Source organism: Gavia stellata, chromosome 2, assembly GCF_030936135.1.
Source record: "Gavia stellata isolate bGavSte3 chromosome 2, bGavSte3.hap2, whole genome shotgun sequence".
Classification (NCBI taxonomy): domain Eukaryota; kingdom Metazoa; phylum Chordata; class Aves; order Gaviiformes; family Gaviidae; genus Gavia; species Gavia stellata.
In genome coordinates, this window is record NC_082595.1 from 37,837,602 (window position 1) to 37,856,338 (window position 18,737).

The window sequence follows — 18,737 nt, forward strand, 5'->3', positions numbered from 1 at the left end:
CACACCGGGAAGCAAACCTGGGGGAATAGCACACTGCCTGCAAGAGTCCAGCAACTCTTTGCTCAGCTGGAAGCTCTCTCCCTGCAGATGATCGTTAAATGGCAGCAGTATCTTGTGCCCTGCATACAGCATCCTTACTGAAAACTAGCATTCCCCAACAGTGGTAGGGACCAACGAGACAGAAACAGTGAAGGGGAGTGACAGTACCGCTGCCGGTTTTCCTCTGCAACCACAAGACTGTTACAGTTGCTAAGTGGGAAGGACTAGGAAAATTGCGAAAGGTGCTGGATATTTCTTGGCAGACCCAGCAATTGCCACAGTGCTCCCCGAGGCACAGGATCCCTGGCCAAATCCCAGCTCAGAGTCCTGCAGATCCCTAAGCCTGAGCCCAGCTCACTCCAAAGTGATGCCCCTGCAGTGCTGCCCCATCCAAACACGTAGAGATACAGCTCTGTCCTGGCCCCAGCCCCATCCTAAGCCTCCAGTGGAGCAGGAGTCTGGTGGGGTCTCAGTCCCCTGGCAGCTGTAATGCTTTTCCCACCTTGACTGGAGTCTCAACATAATATTTTTAATAAAATTCTGCATGTCTGTACATGCACACATTTGTAATGCCATGGAGGCTTAAGAAAACAGTTTCTTACAAAAAAATAGTATAGATTAACCACTATGAAGATGATATTAAGACCAGAAAATGTCATGGTTACACATCGAAAACTGAGCAAGGCTATTACTTTATGAAGGACTATGTGTCTTTCTCCCATGCACCCCTTTTCATGCTCTGGAGTTGCCACATGCTCATCTTTGTGAGTTTGAGGATAGCCAATAAAATCCCCGATGAGGGCTACTGTACAGGCACATGGACTCACATGAACACCATAGCATGTAAAGGCTAGCAAAAAAAATTAAAATCTGTGCAAATCTGTTGCAAGTAGTACCAAGACTACATGAGGTTTGTAGTCATCTCAGCTCCATAACAGAAGTAAACCTCTGTTACATTATGCTGCCCCTTCATAAGACAAAAAACCAAAGTCAGACTTCACAGAGGCTTATAAAGTTTTGTTGGGATGGACCCCACCACCTACAAGTTAAAATCTGCCCCCATGCTGAGGTCCACACAGCTGGTACAAAAAGTTCCCAGCTCTGAAACGTACTTATATTATAGTGTACAGAGAGGGAAGCAGCTATGCAGTAATAGGGATAATCCCATTAGAAACCCCCAAATATTGTAAATGAAGGATAGGCAGACAAAAAAGAGGCAAGGCAGGAAAGACAGTATTTATTCCAATTTGCTTTTTCATGCTTGTGCCTTAAAGCAGGCTACCCAGAAAGAGTTATGCCTTCTTCAGTCATGTGCTGCTTCTGACGTTTGGACATGGAGATAGATCTTTTTGGCCTTTGGAGCACTTTGCCTGCAAGAATAACAAGACAGGAGCAGCAGACCAGGAATTAAGGTGTTCAGTGAGTACCTAACTTCAAGTTCTTCACTTGCCCTGCCTCTTCCTCAAAGAAAATGAGCACCTAATCCTCAAATCCTCTAGATTTGCTCTGGCTCCTCAGTAGATACTGGTGCTTCACTCACCGCATAAGTAGCTGCTATCAAGAATGCCCTTTTTCTGTTCCACAAGATCAGTTAGGTATTTTAAGCACAAATAACATTTATAATAGTGTTGCAGCAGGTTTGAGAGACTAGTGCAGCTATTCGCAAGCCATTAAAGGCCTATGCTGCTTGTTTTCAGATGCCTAGGTAGACAAGAGGTAAAAAGAAAATCACACCAGCTAGAGGCTGGGAATTAACCAGCGACTTCTTGGAAGCATAGGAGGCAGCCAAGTAAGGCCTGGGCTTCCCCAGGGAGCTCTGGGCAGGGATTTTGCACAATTTCAAGTGAAAGTTGCTAAGAGTTCATCATCCTGACTCACCCATGAAAGTTTTCGACATCTTCAACAGTCTCAGGCAAAACTCTTCCTTTAGTTTCAGGTAGAAACACCACCAATCCACCCGCAATCAAACCAAGAACAGCTTCAAATCGAACAGTTGCAAAAAGAGCTTGTTAGCATATACCAATTTCCAGTATATACACCACTTTCTACTGCCTGGCACAAAGGACTCATAAATGGCATTTTATTCTGTTCTTCATACAAGATGAACACGTCAAGGGTTTATATGCAAAACCGGCATGCCACCTCTGGAGGATGTGGCAGCCACGTGGAGACAGCAATGAGCCAAGTTCATCTGTGAGTTATGCACTGAACTACAGCATCTCAGGCTGGGCAGACAACTGTAAAGAGGAAAGAACCCTTTCTAGTCTGAGTGTATGTCAGGAAATAGATTCAATTTTTCTGCTATTTACATAACAAGATTTAGGAAATACATACACAATGTATTATCTCCTACACAACGGGATTAACTTCTCCACTGATAATTTCTTTTACCCACTTTGGACGTGTTTGGTGTCTATATTTTAAATCTACCAAGCATCCTCCTAAACATGCTGTCTGTTAAAAACTACACGTTGCCATTCAAGACATTTTTCTATAAATAGTGTGCTGATCTAAAGATTCAGAAAAGTTTTGCAGACCCTGACCTGAGAGTTCAGGTAACCAGTCTGCAAACACTCATCTTGCATTTATTTACCAACCTCTTTCCAAACAGCTGGAGAACAGCCAGTTAACAGACTGTCAGAAAAGCTGAAGTGTAACAGCCACCTTTGTACTCCACTAAATAGGAAATTATGTGAAATTCTAGGTTTTGGCTCCTGGACTGAGACAGCATACCTCACAGAAAAGCAGTAATTGATCAGATTTGAACTCATCAAAACATTAATCTCATCAAAACATTAGGACATTTCTCAGCTCTTTGACATCTGTCGAACCTGTATTCACCTCTAGCTTCCTTTAGAATGCAAGGAACAATAATAAGGGCAAAGGAGACATGGATGCATAAACAAGCCCCAAGCTGTTATAAACTGAAAGCTATGGCTTTTGTAGATGGGAAGGGGCTTCTGCTGAACTTGGAGCAACTGCCCCTGCTGCTTTTCCCTCCTTTTGAAACTTGGGCCCTGCTGCTGCACCCCAGGAGTGGCCAGCAAGGAGGTACGGTGGCACTTACTGAAGACTATCAGCGGCAGATCGTGCCAGACTTCCACCAGTCTGTATACAATGAATGGAACAATGACTCCACCAACATCGCACAAGGAGGAGCAGACCATCACCCCGAGGTTCCTGGTTCAACAGCAAAGGGATTACGTTAGCGTCGCAGTACTGCAGACAGAAGGGCATGGATCACAGTTCTGACCCTTGCACAGGGCATGCAGCTCAGCAGACTAAAAAATGCTAAAATAGTTTGCAAGGCCCTAGTTTTCCACTGGTGGGCACATCCAGAAGTTATTTAGACCTGAGTATTGCAAGAATAAAAAGCTTAGCAAATAGGAACAGGAGAGTATACCTGTATTTTCACAGGTGTAAGCAAATTCCCAAGGTTAAAGACAGAAGAGAGTCAGGCCCAAAGTGTCTGAGGGGAGTCTCCAGATACAGTGAAAACGTAAAACCATTAGCTTCAGTACATCTTAGGTGACCTAGTGCACGGGGTGGCAAATGATCATTCTGTTTGTTATACACCATTAATAAAATTTAAAACTCCACTGTATTCATTATGGATAGAGAAATAAGATTAATAGAGTCTCATGATTTCACGTGTTGTGTAGCTTCATATAATCAGTGTCTCTCCAATGAAGAAAGGAGGAGTAAAATTCATCTGGTCAGTGCAGACATCTCTGCAGCCAACGGCCTGCAGTCACGGGGTAGAAAGAGGACATTTTGAAGAAGAATTAACTCCCAAACTTTAGATTTCTGCAGTGCACATATCTACTTCAGAGCTATTCACCCTGCAGCCCACTTACAAATAGGGAAAAAATCCAGTCCTCAGGTGAAGGGCTTGAGTTGACACACATTATCCATAGCAGACCCCACTCTGAACAGATCCATTTAAATGCAATTTTGATTCAAACAAGATACAAATCCAAGCACTATGTGGGACTTCAAAACCCTCATCCACCCTAGTTGTCTCCGCTTTTCCCTTTATTTCAGTTACATGAGTTTTCATCTGCCTTGAAGTACATTTGTTGTCTTCACGAATCTACTTTTTAAAGCATTTTACTTATGCTCCACCTAACTTTATGTTCAGCAGTACCTGTGTAGTTCTGAAGCATCTGAGGATAACTTAGTTTAGCATAAAACGTAACATACACAGTGGCCTCAACTATTTGTTTCCAGGCCAAATGCCAAATGAGGAGGAGGATGCACCTACCTGATATATGTTGGATACAGTTCAGTGTTTACAAAGCAAACCATTTCAAAAGCCATTGTGATTCCCATTCTCCCAATGCAAGCAGCAATCACTTTTAGCCAATATATGTCTGCAGAGAAAATATATTCAACACATTTAAAAGTATCCCAGCAATTTAGGAGGAGTCAGTTAATACAGCAGTGTTATTTTAGGGGGACCTCTGATCCCATATCACTTGATGTTTTTAAGGGGCTTTGTTTCACCTGTGTGAATGAGGGAATGGCAACAGCCAGCACCGCATGAGCTGTGGCACGGGGACCCTCTCAAAGTGGCACAGGGGACTCAGGTGCTTTGAGATTTATTATTAGTAGTGCTACAAATCAACCCCATTTCACTTCTGCGGCATGAGGAACACTACTGAAAGTCAGGGAGGCAGCACCCAACGCCGGTCATGGGTTTGCGGACCTTTGGGGCTGGACCTCAGGAAAAGGGAGGGAGAGGTGGGTGCTGTTCCCAGGTGGCAATGCCAGGGTGGGAAGCCACCACGTGGCCTCAGGCAGGTGACTCACCCTCTGGGATCAGGGCTGTGACAAGGCAGGCGGCCCCAGCCACCAGGTTTGCCGCAGCCCAGGGGTAGCGCCGCCCGACGCGGTCTATGGTGGCAATGATGATGAAGGCGGCTGGGAACTCGACAAGTGCAGAATAGAGGAAATCCAGATACATGTTCCCAGCGGCTACTCCCATGTGCATGATGAGCCCCTGATAGAGGACGGAGCTTGTGAACCTGGGCAGAGAAAAGCATCCCGGCTTCGTTAGTCAGGCAGAGGACCAAGGTCTGTGTCCTGCTGGAGCCTTCATAACCAGAGCTTCAAAAACAGCTCTCCAACATTATCTTCTTACCAGTTGTACATCAAAATGAATGTGTTTTTTCTCATCTGTGGTGTCCTGACAAGGTCGATGAGTGAAGGACTCTGCTTTCCACCATCTTCCTCTTCAAATGTAATATCCTACGGAAGAGCCAGTACAAAGTACACTCAGTTTCTATTGGGAAGAACTGATGGAAGGGACTATCATGACGCTTGCTTACACACATAAGCAAACCCTGAGCTCACCTCAAAACGGGAAGGCATCTTTTTCTGATTTTTTTTAGCCATATCACTGACAATTTTCATAGCTTTGTCATTTTTTCCTTGAGAGATCAGCCACCTGGGAGACTCTGGGAGGCACCTACAATGCAAGTGGATGCTATTATATACCAAAACATAAAGCTCACATAGTGCTCCTGTGTATGGAGACTGTAGAAAGAGGGCTTTGGTTGAATAGAGGCTGGTGGGGTTTTCCTTTGTTTGGGTTTTTTTGGTTTGTTTGTGTGTTTCCCCCCGCCCCCATCAGGAAAAGTAGTATATTCCACTGCTGAAATCAGAAAAGCAGCAGTTGTGGTAGCGGCTTTAGTCAGAGATGAGTTTACTAAAGATAAATCAGGGAAGGGCTTTGAGCAAGAGTAATGCTATCATTTTATTCAACCTGTTTACCACAAACTGGCTCCTCTTAGGGAGTCATTTTCCAGTTGTGCCATCACAGGTTAAGAAGAAGTAAACAAGCTAGAACTGGCTTACCAATTCACAAGTATGGAAAAAGGAAGACAACAAATCTCTTTCTACTATTCCTAACCTCTCAACCCATCCAGACAATTTCTCAAATCAAATCACTCAAACTGAAAAATACAAATCAAAAAGAGAGGAGAGAATCCAAAATAAAGGTGAACACATGTGCGTTCTTTTGGTTGGAGCACAAAGAACTGCAACTTTTTTTCCTTAAAAGAACATGTAAACAACCTGTTACAGTTACGTTAGCATTCAGCAATCTCTCAACAACCATCTTTTCAGTGTAGGATCTGCTAAATTATGTCAAGGCATTTCTTTTTCGTTATGAAATGCTTAATGAAGATAATATATGATATTAAACCACTCTCCCCCAGTGTTTTTCAAAGTGGTCTTTCTTTTAAACAGAAGTCAGGTATGGAACACAGGTTAAGATGCAATGAAGTCTCAGTTGCCGAGGGGTCCTATTTCCCTGTCCTTTTTGCTGTGTACCTCCTCTTCGCACCAAGAGGCACACAAAGCTGAAAAGCAGTGCCAAATCTCCCTCAGCATCAAGCCCTGGGAGGCAGAAGTAGCTGGGTTTTGGGTCGTGGCCAGAGGTACAACGAAAGCCCATTTACCAGTAGTAGAGCAGGAAGAAGCAGCTCGGCAGGGTGACGGTGAGCTGCAGCCACCGCCAGTGAGGGATGGCATAAGCGATGGCATCAAAGACCAGGAGCCCAACGGAGAAAGCCGTCTGGTAGAGGATGCCCACCGTCCTCCGGTACTTTGGACCGACAACTTCCGTCACTGCAAACACACACAGAGACAGGTGAATGACAGCTCAGCCACGATCACTCAGCGCAGCAGTAACTTGCTCTGCGGGGATGCTGGAAGACCAACGCTGCATTAACACCCTGAAGAAACCATCTTGGTAATCCTGGTCTTCCTGGCATAAAGCCTCCAGACAAAAATCCCCTGGTGCTCGCAGAGAAAGGTTTGCTTTTCTGTCACCAAACTTTCAGCAGAGGAGAAAACGCTGCTCCTGCTCTTAAACTGGCCTAAGGCATCCAGTACTGTCGTGGAAATCTCTGAGTAAATCAAGTGTTCCTCAAAGCGCACAGATGGATTTTGTTGTAAAAAAATCTGACACCAACCTACAAAATGTCTCCAACCCAATAACAAAACATGGTATTTTGTTTTCTAAGTGCAGCCTTTCAGCCTGCATCTCAGTCCAAGTATATAAGAAATGCTTTTACGACGGGATGGCATACAGCTTCCTGGTCAGGATGGCTTCACAACTCATCTGTGCTTTGCAACTGCACATCACAGGATTCACCCACAGGTTAAGTCTTGTTGATACGGAGCTAAAAGTAACTATTCCAGCAGGCAGGCACAAGCACACTCAAAATTTTTCATCCGGTTGTGTGATTTCAAGAAAGCAAACGGATTAGGAAAAGAACAGAAAGCAGTTATTTAGCAACTGGAGGAAGCGCTGTGTTTTGGAGCCACGGATTAGCTAATATTGCTTGGCCAAATGACGCACAGAGACAAAGACATCTCCTCAGGCTAAGTAGGACTGAGCCAAAAGCAGCCGAAGGGTAGACAAGTGTCCCAGGAGAGCATAAAAACAAGGTTGCTCTGTCCTTGTGCCTTTCCCTGGGCTTTCAGTATTGGCCACCCTTAGGGAAAGGCTACAAGTTTAAAGGGGCTTTGGGGCTGATTCTGGGTGACTTCTCTCTCATGAGAGAGTTTCAAGGAGAATCCAGAAGTAACAAGGTGTAACTGAGGGAAAACATCAGGATAGGGCAAGTCATTGTCCCAGTAGGGATTTTATGCTCTAAAATGTCAAAGTTCCCCAGAAAAGATGATGAAAATTTCATTTGTGCCAGGAAAGGATTTAAGAGGCCAAGCAAACATCTAGAATATGCACAGGAAGGAACAATCATGTCTTGGCAGAAGATGGTCTCAACTGTTGGCTAGATGTTTTTGTTTTATTTATATCAGACATCTGGATAACTGCATTAGCAAGATGTCCCCGCTAAAAGACTTAATAGACGTTTAGGGTGTTGACATTTAGATTTTTTCCACTACCACAGGGAACTGGATCACCCAAAGTTATTTGGTAGCGCCACCTGACAACCTAATCCAGGTAAGTCTCTATTGAGCAGCATTTAAGATATTCTATTTGCTCTTTTGGTGATTACTTGGTGTTGGGTATTTTTGACAAGAGCCTTCTCCACACCAGAGAAATCAGAGAAGCCCCAGGCAGCTCTACCATGCACCAGAAAGTGGTCCTGAGACAGCCCCAAGCCAGCTGCCACGCAGCCGTGCTTCACCACCAGACACCATCGGTACAAGGCGCTGGGAGAGGCACCAGCACAGCCTGGCTCCTCGCATTGCTTTGCAATCCTCCGGGTTGGCCTCCACTCAGACAAGTGCACAGATACCCAAACAGCTTGTCTTTATCTCACCAAGTACATACTGTTCTTCGGTTATTTTTAGGCTGTAAAGCCTCTGTTTGCCCTTTAGTGCTCTTTGTGTCATAAAAATACCTCCAATTTTCCCAAACCTCTGCGGACTTCTTTAACGGCCTCCTCTGTCATCACCCCATCTGCGACTGGGCTGGAGCAGCTGCGGTCTGCCCCAGGGTCGTCACCTTCCCCAGCCCGTGCCCAAGGGGAAGGAGAGCAGACCGGGGCCCAGATCCGCAAAGGGGACCTGCACCATAGAGGAAAGCCTATCTTGAGGTAACAACCCTAATATACCACCACTTGCTTGACCTTTGAAGGCCACTGTTGCTTTTCCCTAATGACAGTGCTTGAAAAAACCCTGAAAAGTCAAAGAGGAAGAAAAATCCTTGATAAAACACCATGGGAGGCATTTTTTAAAATGGTTTTTGTTCAGGGTTTTTTGGGTTTGGTTTTTTTTTTTTCTTCATCTTCTGCAGCTAGTCTTGCTCCTTGGAAAAGGTCTGAACTCACCCAGGATGTAGCCTGCAGTCCAGCAGCCCTTGCTGACCAGCCCTTGCAAGAACCGGAGGATGACTATCCACAGGTAGGTGGGCACGAAGACTAGAAGGATTCCACAGACAACGTTTGCAAGAATTGTATTTAAGAGGCAAAATTTACGGCCAAACCTGGATTGGAAGATAAAATGTGTAAAGCAAAACACTAATCATGAAAACACAGGCATTTTAAACTAGCGAGAGCTTTGTAGATCTTTGGGGAAAAAAAAGAAATCCAACTTTGCTATACAAGGGATTGATACATACTGACTTTTATTCTTAGCCCATTACTCACTTACCTGCTTTTCTATTCCCTGAAAAATTACTGTGCCAATTGCTCTGCAATTCCATAAAGGCTTTCAGGAAAAAGAAGAATTTCCCAAGTTAAAGAACAATAATCCTGTATTTGCACATATTTGGGCTGTGACTGTTATCCCTGAATTTCAGAACAGGTAGCTTAGTAATCTGTTTTTTTATAATGGGGGTGAAAAATAAGTATGGGTAGTATTATGATTCTGATATGTCTGTGTGCACCAGATTTGTAACAGATTTATATACCACGATCTGATTCTCCAAAAATCTAATATGTATGGATCTGTTTGTGAATGGGCTGCATTTCACAGCTGGAGCTACTCAGAGCCTGCTGTACTAACAGTCCTAGGCAGGAGGGAAACAAGAGGGGAAAAAGGACCTTCAAATACTGGCATTTGTTTCTTTTTAACCCCAGCCACCTGGGCTAGGGTGGCTGTCTCCGCTGGCTCTGAACAGGGAGCTAATAAATGAGAGAGAGACAGGGATTTCTGCTTTTTCACAGCGACTGCTGCTGTACCTATCCAGCAATCTCTGCGTCTACTATTTCAAAGTTTCTCCAAAGGAAGCAAGATGTTTCCAAGCTGCAGCCCCACAGAGTGTGACAGATCAAGTGGGGGCTCCAAACCAGCGTTTCCCGGCTTCGGTTAACACCCCAGGGCTCTGGTGTGGCATGGTAGGGAGTTTGGGGTGTACGGTCCTAAAATAGTCCTCATGGGCTCTGCAGGACTCGCCAAGCGGGAGACTTGCACGAACCACCAGGTATGACCTAAAAGACGGAGTACTTGCTCCTCATATACCACGACTGAACGTTCAGGTGGTTGACCTTATTTTGAGAAGAGCAGAGATGATAGTGGTTGCACAACCTTTCTCTGCCTTTACCTAAGCTTAGCTGCTGAACACTGATAAGGGAGGTCAGAGGGTTTTACTGTCAGCCCACACGTACCTGTCTGCTATGTAGCCAATGTTTATGGAGCCAATAAAAAAACCAGCATTCACAGAAGACTGAAAGAAGTCCAGCTTCCAGGAGTCCTCACACACCAGGTTAAACTAAAGGAGCAACCACAGTTAGATGCAAGAGAGTGAAACAAGGAGCTGGCTCACATCCACAAGTTTCCTTTGCTTCAGTTAAAGATGTAAATTTGTTTCTGGGTTAATGACCATTTTATCAGCACCCAGAAACCCTACTGACTTAATTAAGTGTCCAACATTAAAAACAGGATCAAGCCCTTGAGCAGTTTTCTGGTATTTCCCATTCATGTCTCATCTCTCATCTCAGAACATAACTGAGGTATTACCCATCAAGATCGGGACCCTAATTTGTGTTAGGCCTTGTGGATCAAATCAGCACGGACCTGATGATCACCCTGGGCTTTTCAAACAGCTTTTTTTGTGGCTGACGGCGAACATTTCTAAGCAGTTCTGGTTGCCTCGTACCCTCGCATGCCACAGTAGCCCCTGCAGACCCCTCAGAAGTAAGAGTGATGCCTTCACTAAAGGTATCCTAGATGCTCGCAGAAGCCTGACTCATCCCGCTTGCATGGAGCACTGGCTCCCCAAAGGAGGGTGGGAGAAGGTATCTGCATCTGCCCCCAAGGCCACAGCATTTTCTCCTTGCTCTGGCCTTTTGCTCAACTAGATTGTCCTACAGCCTAAAGTGTTTGGAGACCAGGTATTTTGTATCCAGGGCCAAGCTTTATACCACATGGGTACGCACATGTATTTGCCATCTGGCCTTAGTTCTCTTATCTCACTTAATTAGATATACATACAAGCTACTGGAGAACAAGTTATTTCAAAAAGCTGTCCTTACATGACTGAGAATCCCTTCCCATCCTTCTGGTAGCTGGGTTTATTTAAAGCTATGCATCTTTAATCAACATAAAACCAGATACTCCTCCTGATGTTCTGTGGGGCTTCCCATGAGGATATTATTCCATGTCTAAATTCTTTCCTTTGACCAAGTAACATGCTTTACTCTGCACTATTCTTTCCCTTGCTTAGCTGCCACAGCAAGGGACAACGTATCAGAGCCTGAGGGCCTTCATGGAAACAGTCACATCTAGAAGCAAACCACATTGCCAAAATGCACACAGAGGCATGTGACGTTCCTGGTTATCCTATGAAGAAAGCAGCCCGCAGACCGGGCCTTGCACCCCCTTCAGAAGAAAAGCGAAGACAACTGATGTGAGAGCGTGACTGCATGAATCCACAGACTGCAAGTTTTCAGCTTCCCACAATCTCAAGAGATCATGGTGGGGGCATCTGGACCACAGCATCTGCTCGAGACTTTTGCAGTGAGATGTGCCTGTAGAAGTCCTGGGTCACCCTCCGTTTGAGGTGTCTCACTTCCTCACCTTAATACCACACAGCCCATGCTTTGCTGAAAGTAGTACGTTTACAGTACGCCACCTAAAATCTAGCTCGAACCTCTTACAAAACTATAAATGCTGAAGTTGCTAAAGCACAGACTTCACCTGCTCCTGTGTTTGTGTTAGATATATGGGGGAAAGAATCCTGACTTCTAGCATCTCTAAAAATTTGGTGGAACTTTCTACGACAAAATCAAGTTTGTCATCCCAGATACTGATTTGTTTTTAAAGTTAAAGCACCTAAAACCCTAAAGCACCCTAAGGAGCGTAAAATCCATTTTCAATTTATTCACACGCTTTCTGAGAACGCAAAACAGCCATTGGATTGTCTGCAATTTATTCCTGAATTAAGCTGTTTAATTGTAGGTGGTGATTACCTTTTCCCCCACCCACAGTCATTCAATCATATTTGAAACAAACTTTAAAATACTTCCTTCATTAAAAAAAAAGAAAAGAAATCAAGAACTTGACATCTGGGCAGAGATCCCAGGAATATTGGGAGGTCTGTGCAGCATGCCCACTTGGGGATGGGCCGGTTTTGTTTGCAGTGCTGCGAGCCACTGATCCCTCACAGGAGCTGTTTACACACCTCCACCAATGGGACCTCTCATGTGACGGGAGTTTCATTCAGAACTGGGCTTTATCTACCTAGGGATTTATTTGCTGAAATATGCTTTGCTCTCCAGCTGGAGATATAAGCCTCCTGAGCAGCCAAGGCAACACTTCACAGCAAGGACAGGGGAAGACAACTTGCAAAGCGCCCTGTGCAAGTTCGCAGCAAGAGGATCCCCTCATCCAGGTAAGCAGGCATCATTTTAACACAGCCTAGGTTACACCAACCCTCTCCCACGTCCCTCAGCTTGTCTGCAACTGAGGAGGCAAGGGAAGGGGGGTATTTGTTTTTACCTCAGTCACGAGAGAGGTCCCCGGGGAGTCGTAGACCCAGCCGTCCTGGCAGGGACCGAGGGGGACGGCGCTCCGGTTGCCCACGAGGCTGCCGAGTGGGTCGGTGCAGCTGACACCCGTCGCATTCCAGTCCACCTCGTACCTCCTGCAGCGGCTGCTGAACCCGGCCCCGTGGCCTCCCCACTCGGGAACCGTGTGATTCAGCTGCTCCTCCAGGCTCCAGCCACACCGCTGGCTCAGCTCAGCCACCCCAGGACTGAAGCAGCGATGCTCGGGGATGAACCCGAAGAAGACGACACCCACGTACACCGGGGTGAAGGCAGCAGAAAGCAAACACAGGACAAAGAAGGTTTGCTTCTGGAACCTGTCAAATTCTCCAACATTCTCCAAAATGTCATCTAGCGTTGGCATTTTGGCATCAAAACCACCCCAAAAACCTCATCTAGGTCTTCTCTGCAGCACTAATATATTTAGTTGGCAGCAAAGCTATTTAAGTAACAAAGACATTTGACCAAAAGTCAAGACTAACTCCATAAATTATTAAACTACATGTTGCAAGCTTTATTTTTTAGGTTTCATTTGAAGTCAGACCTTAATTCACCCAGGGAGAATTTTGCATTTAACCCCTAATCAGAGCATGTATGTTCCTTTTCTCCAGAAAAGCCACTAACAGCCACAGCACTTTGTTGGGGTTTTTTTATTAGTCAAACCAGCTCCTCGAAGAAGAGGCATTTCAAGGAGCAAGTGTAGATGGAAAATTCCACCAACATGCAAGCAATTGAAAAGTTTAGTGTAGCAGTTGCTGGGCACCACATGTGAACAAGGCTTATCAAGCAGGTTTTATAAAGAATAGGTAAGTATACTGTGAAACAAAAGTGTCTCTCCACTGAGCCATGCAACGGTGAAGGAACGGCTTTCCTGCAAACTCCAGTATTGTGTACGTCTCACCCTTGCAGCCACCTTCACTCTCCACGCTCCTCCATTTCCAAGGAAAACCTCTTCCACCTGTATCAGGGAACACAATTTTCACCTGACCATATTTTTGCAGTGACACAAAAGATAAAAACCATTCACTAAGGAATTAAGCACTGGGAATAGCTTTGGGAAGCCATAATATAAAATACTTATGGTCAAACCAGCTATTTCTTACCATAGAAGACCTGTAAAACTTTAGGTAGAATTCATTGTGGGGCACCCCCAAAAAGATCCAGTTATATGAGGCTCCAATGATGCTTCATGCTGTCTATGGATAGGTACTTGCTACTCCAACACCTTTTACTGACAACAGCTGCTTCCATCAGAAAGAAAAGCGTAAGTAAAGGTAACATTTTGAAGATGGAAAAAAGTGAAAAATGGTCTGGAAAGTGACTTGCATGGTTTAGGCAACCAGGCAAAAAAATTAAAGACCTCCTCTCAATACACTCCAAAAAATAAATCAGCTTAGAAGGCCATTCTGGCCTCAGGACAGAAACAGAACCAGTTCTTCACCTGGTCTCGCTGCCCATCAGCCATCAGAGCAAGTGGCCTAACCAGCTATGAAAGCTGCTTTGTGGACCAGCACCCTAAGATCATTCCCTGCATCACACAGATGTGCCCCCTCCTCTCCTACCTGCTCCTCCCAGGCAGGAATGGCTGACGCAAGGTAACAACAGCTCCTCTCCTGCAGCCACTTACAGCTGCGTTACCCCAAGCCCAGCACAGCACCACCCCACACCAGACTTTGGCCTCTGTGGCTACAGGAGCCCCATGTGGAGCTGGGGAGGGGGACGGGGACACACAAGCGCAGAGCAGCCGCCACGCTCACAGCCTGCCCCCGCAGCCTCCCTCGGCAGGAGGATGCCTGCAGCCAGCTGAGGCCAGGAAAACCAAAATCAAAGCCTGCCTGGGAAGTGGGTGAATTTTGAAGCCCTTAGGCTGTGCCTTAAAAACACACCCCAAAAAAACCCTCACATTGCTTCTTTCCTAGCGTTTTTTTTTACCCGGTTGGTAATGGTGCGCACAAGTGCCACATGAACTAAAAATGTTAGATCCAGACTGGGCCTTTTTTCCCCAATTTCCCACCACCCTCTCTGCACTCCAGACAGGGGTTGGGTGGCACTGTGCCATGCAGGCACGTGTCTTAAGAGGCTCACATCCCAGGGAGTCGTGCTGTTGACTGGCAGGGTTTCTGCTCCTGGCCCAGCCATTTGTACGTACTCCTCTAGTCCCCACTATTCTCATAACACTTCCCTCCCTATGGTTAAGCAGGGTATTCTACTGGAAAAATAGTCTGGTGAAGAAAGTCATGCATCCAGCTCTGAACAAGATCCGATTCAGTCAGCCTGCCTACAAATGCCTAGATAAAAAGTGGACAATAGTTCCAAGATTAGGCACTGAAGTCACTCACCGCTGTCAGCTGCATAGTAGAAATGTATCATTGATATTGCCCAGATAAGCACCCTCAGGCAGAGTACCTCTGTTCTACCTAAGCCTCGTTATGCGCAGTCACAACAAAGAGACCACGTGGTGTTATGCCTTAATACATAGGAAGTCATTTCATGCAGTGGTTCACCGATCAAACAACTCCAAGATGCCAGCCTTAAGGACTTGCGGAAGGGAAGCAGTGGTCTTCAACATCCACTGAGAGAACTGCTGCAATGGTAACTGACAGTGTTAAAAATACACTGTCAAGCCTCTCATTCCCCCAAATTAATCTAAACACTAAATATGAAAAATGCTGCTTTTCTTTTAAGTATGACAAGATGCAGCTTTAACCAAACTGATTTACAGCTTTACTGGTAACAATTCAAGAGGAGGAAACCCCAAGTCTGATAAAAGAAAGAATACACCCCTGGGTCTTACCTATGTATTCTGATCTTTGTCATCAAACATCAGTTCTCATTTTGAGTGATGCGATTAAGGTATTAGCTATCACAAAAAAAAAAAAGGTATCACCAGGCTGATGAGCAATATTACAGACTAGTGTAAGAAAGATTCTAGACTTGAGATGTGGGATTTGGAATACCCACTTCATATCTTTTATTGAAATTGCTCAATACTTTATATTACACTATTTTGATTCAAAATGGAGTTTTTATAAAAAGAAACCATTGTTGAAACTGAGTAAGCCAGCCAAAAGGAACAATGAAAAGTTTCAAAAAATTCTGACCAACGCATGTACCTGTACAATGCTTTGAAACCCTATCATTGCCCATAATTTAATATAGGAAACACCTGGAGAAGAGCAAGACTGCTACAGGAAATTTGATTTGCACTCATTGCCAGTAACATTTCAAATCCATGACCATGGCCAGGACTGCAGCATAAGAGCTAGAACTCAGGCTATCAGAAAAGTTGGCTTAATTTTTTTTCTTGTAATTAATACCAGAGAGAGGTATTGTGCCGACCAGGGCTCCTCTAGTTGTTGGGCTTTTCTTGGTGACAACAAACTGGGCAGTGCAGATTGTATTATAGGAATTCTGCCTCTGTCCCTGACAACTCTGGTTCTTTGTGCAGTTGTAGTCCAGCCATAATCTAGGAAAAAAAAAAAAATTCTTTGGGTGCTTGTCAGCTGCTTAGGCAAATACTGATGAAGTCAGTCATATGACCAGTACCAAAAAAATATCATGCAAAGAACAGCAACCATTTCAGGCTAAAGCTATACAGAGCTGTACCTTTCAGTCAATACCTTTGAACCAATGATCTGTTTAAATTAGAATGGATATTCAAATTTACAGGATAAATTAGACCAGTTCCAAAATTTACATCAAATCATCCCAACACATAAAAGTTATATTTTTCCTTGTCTTACAATGGGTGAACCCACAGAATAATACCCTGCCGGCAGGAAGAACATGTTGCTATGAAGCAAACCTGAGTAGTAAGGATCAATAAATACAAGGAGTTAAAATGCTAGTAGTCAGGTAACTTGAGTCTCAGGAGCCAGGGGCTTCATCGAGCTTTAATCCTTTCCTTTCAAAGGTTTCTCTTTTTTTAAGCAAGCATTTAACATCTATGCTGAGGCTTAAAAAAAAAAAGTGTCCTGGCTAGAGAGAGTCAGTGTAACTCAGCCAACTGGATGTTAGAAATACAGTCATTACCGAACAGATCATTGTAAACAACCAAGAAATCTTTCTCTTCTTCCCTTTTCAATGGTTTCTTGTTAAAGGCAAAATTCAGAAAAATCTTTCAGGCTGAAGTCCTCATATTTGGTTGGAAATGTTGTCCCATTATATATAATCTCTCTATATATATTTGATTAGGCACAAGAGGGGTTATTAAACATTCAACAAGTCCTCATCACTATCATCATGAAACGATACTGTATTTGTAGAGTTCTGTGCCTGCTGCTGGCCTGGCTTGGCTTTTGCTTTCCCTTCCTTTCCCCCATTCAGCAAATAAGCTTTGTCATCACTTGCAAGACTGGGTGGCTTCTTTTGTGGGTGCTTGCTCTTGTCTAGTCCTCTTCCTGTCTGAATCTTTACATCTGGAATGGTTAACACTTCATCCTCACTGTCCAGGTCATCCACATGGAGAGAGGTAAAGGCTTCAGGTGTAACAGACTTGGTAGTAATGTGACCATTCTCCTGCCCTCCTTTTGCTGTTCTTTGATTTGGTGCTGCGATTTCCTCCATAAGCCATTCTGTTTCATTCTCATTAGCTTCTTCTTCACTGTTTATCTGCAAGAAAAAAAAAAACAAAGCACAACACAAGAGAAGGCTGTGTATACCACTCTAGACTCTGCCACATGCTGGTCTCCCCAATTGTCAGACCCCACAGCACACACAGCCTTGGGTTTAACTTAGTCATAAGATAGCAATACTGCAATAGCATGCTGTTACTATCACTTTTCACTGTGTCTGAAGCAGACTTCTTTCTCTTCCTGTACATTTATGATACTTGGCTATCTACCTATCTTGCTCTTCGTTCCCTCAACTCTGTCTTCCTTTCCCATTTCACAATATAAATGTGGATATCTTAGCTATGTGACTTTCTTGAAGCCACACAGTATGGTTTCCACGCACTGAGGAACTAGGAAATAAGGGCGGTTACTTATTTATTAATAAAAGCTTCATATTAAGAAAACTTGACAAGAAACAAACCCTTCCATTTTGCCACTGTATTACCTTTGTGTATTTGTAGGAAACACCGGATGTTCTTCTGCAGCAGTTCGTTATCTTGTTTATTACGATTTCCCTAAAGAAGAGGAAGAATACTGCATTAGGAAGACTGTATCCCCCTTACTAGCCCTCACTTTTCTTCATTGGATTTTTGCCATCAACATCAAGCATTTCACCAAGCAAGCTGCAAGCTATCGCATAGTGACACGTGACCCTGAACCACGCCAACAAAACATCATGATGGACATCTTCCCCCTTATCACAGCTTCAGGGTGACTTCTGAAACACTTCTCGCCTTTATGTCTAAGGGAAAAAACCCCAAACTTGTCTGGAAAGCAGAGAATCAGCAGAACTTGCACTTGTTCTTTGCTGCTGTTGTATGCTTCCAGCTTGACATCATAAAAGGAGGGGGATATCAAATACTAACAATATTGTCACATTGTTTTACCCTCCTTAATTAACAGTTGTCCACAATACAGACTAGCCCAATTCAATCATGTACTCCAGCCCTCTTTACAGGGGCCTTCAGACAGTAACGGGGAATTCGAAAAAAACGTCGGTTTGATAGCTGATGCTGCCAACTAAAAAACAGAACTTGAATCTTTAAAGTCCACTACTTCCTTTTCACTGAGGAAAGCAAGTCCTACCAAAGCAGCTTCTAAAGCATCCCAATCATTTCTTACCTCCTCTCTTTTTTGTAGAACAGCAAGATTACTAGGCACACAGTGAGAACAACCAGGAGGACACTCAGCACAGCACCAACAGCCTGACTTCTCCTTGAAAGGCCTTTATGCACTTGGGCCTCTTGATCAGTCTGGCGTTCATTGCTTCCTGGATCATTGGTTGATCTAATAGCATAAATTGGGAAGAAAAGGGTGAGCAAGATCTATTGACCAGTTGCATCAAACTGGATTAGAAACAGCAGATTCAAAGAAATTCAACAAGTCACACCACCCTGTCAGTCCTACCTAGCAGCTATAAAGAACTGAATTCAGGGGATTTTGTTCTAAGTAAAAATCACTGGGGCGGGGGGGGAATGTATCTACTGTGCATACATCCTGGTATGCTTTCCAGCGGTGCGTAAAATTGATTACAGTCAAGACTGAAGTGCATGATGAGACACTCTAGAGCTTACACAGCAGCAGCTGTCCACACAAAGCTGCTATTTTAGAACCAAACCTG

General features: G+C 44.4%; 2 protein-coding genes across 2 annotated transcripts in view; both read right to left on the bottom strand.

The window, feature by feature from the left end:
* Nucleotides 1–1,342: 1,342 nt before the first annotated feature.
* On the bottom strand, nt 1,343–12,867 carry LOC104257294 (solute carrier family 22 member 2). The gene is made up of 11 exons (XM_059834677.1): nt 12,457–12,867; nt 10,125–10,228; nt 8,847–9,001; nt 6,504–6,672; nt 5,395–5,509; nt 5,183–5,289; nt 4,852–5,066; nt 4,304–4,412; nt 3,107–3,219; nt 1,918–2,017; nt 1,343–1,409 (listed from the first exon to the last, which is right to left on the bottom strand). The coding sequence occupies exons 1-11, from the start codon at nt 12,865–12,867 to the stop codon at nt 1,343–1,345; spliced, it is 1,665 nt and encodes a 554-aa protein (XP_059690660.1).
* A 2,588-nt stretch (nt 12,868–15,455) lies between these two features.
* Nucleotides 15,456–18,737, bottom strand: part of IGF2R (insulin like growth factor 2 receptor) — a 59,587-nt gene continuing 56,305 nt past the window's right edge. The window contains exons 46-48 of the mRNA XM_059828160.1: nt 18,239–18,403; nt 17,562–17,631; nt 15,456–17,114 (exon numbers count right to left, since the gene is read on the bottom strand). Coding sequence (XP_059684143.1) covers nt 16,713–17,114; nt 17,562–17,631; nt 18,239–18,403 — 637 coding nt within the window. The 3' untranslated portion in view covers nt 15,456–16,712. The remainder of the gene's footprint in view (nt 17,115–17,561; nt 17,632–18,238; nt 18,404–18,737) is intronic.

Coding starts and splice junctions, on each gene's coding strand:
- LOC104257294 (XM_059834677.1), bottom strand. CDS start 12,867: ATGCCAACGCTAGATGACATTTTGGAGAATGTTGGAGAATTTGACAGG. Junction 5,510..6,503: donor TTCTTCCTGCTCTACTACTG/GTAAATGGGCTT, acceptor CTTGCATTGTAG/GTGCCTCCCAGAGTCTCCCA. Junction 5,290..5,394: donor AGATGCCTTCCCGTTTTGAG/GTGAGCTCAGGG, acceptor GCTCTTCCGTAG/GATATTACATTTGAAGAGGA.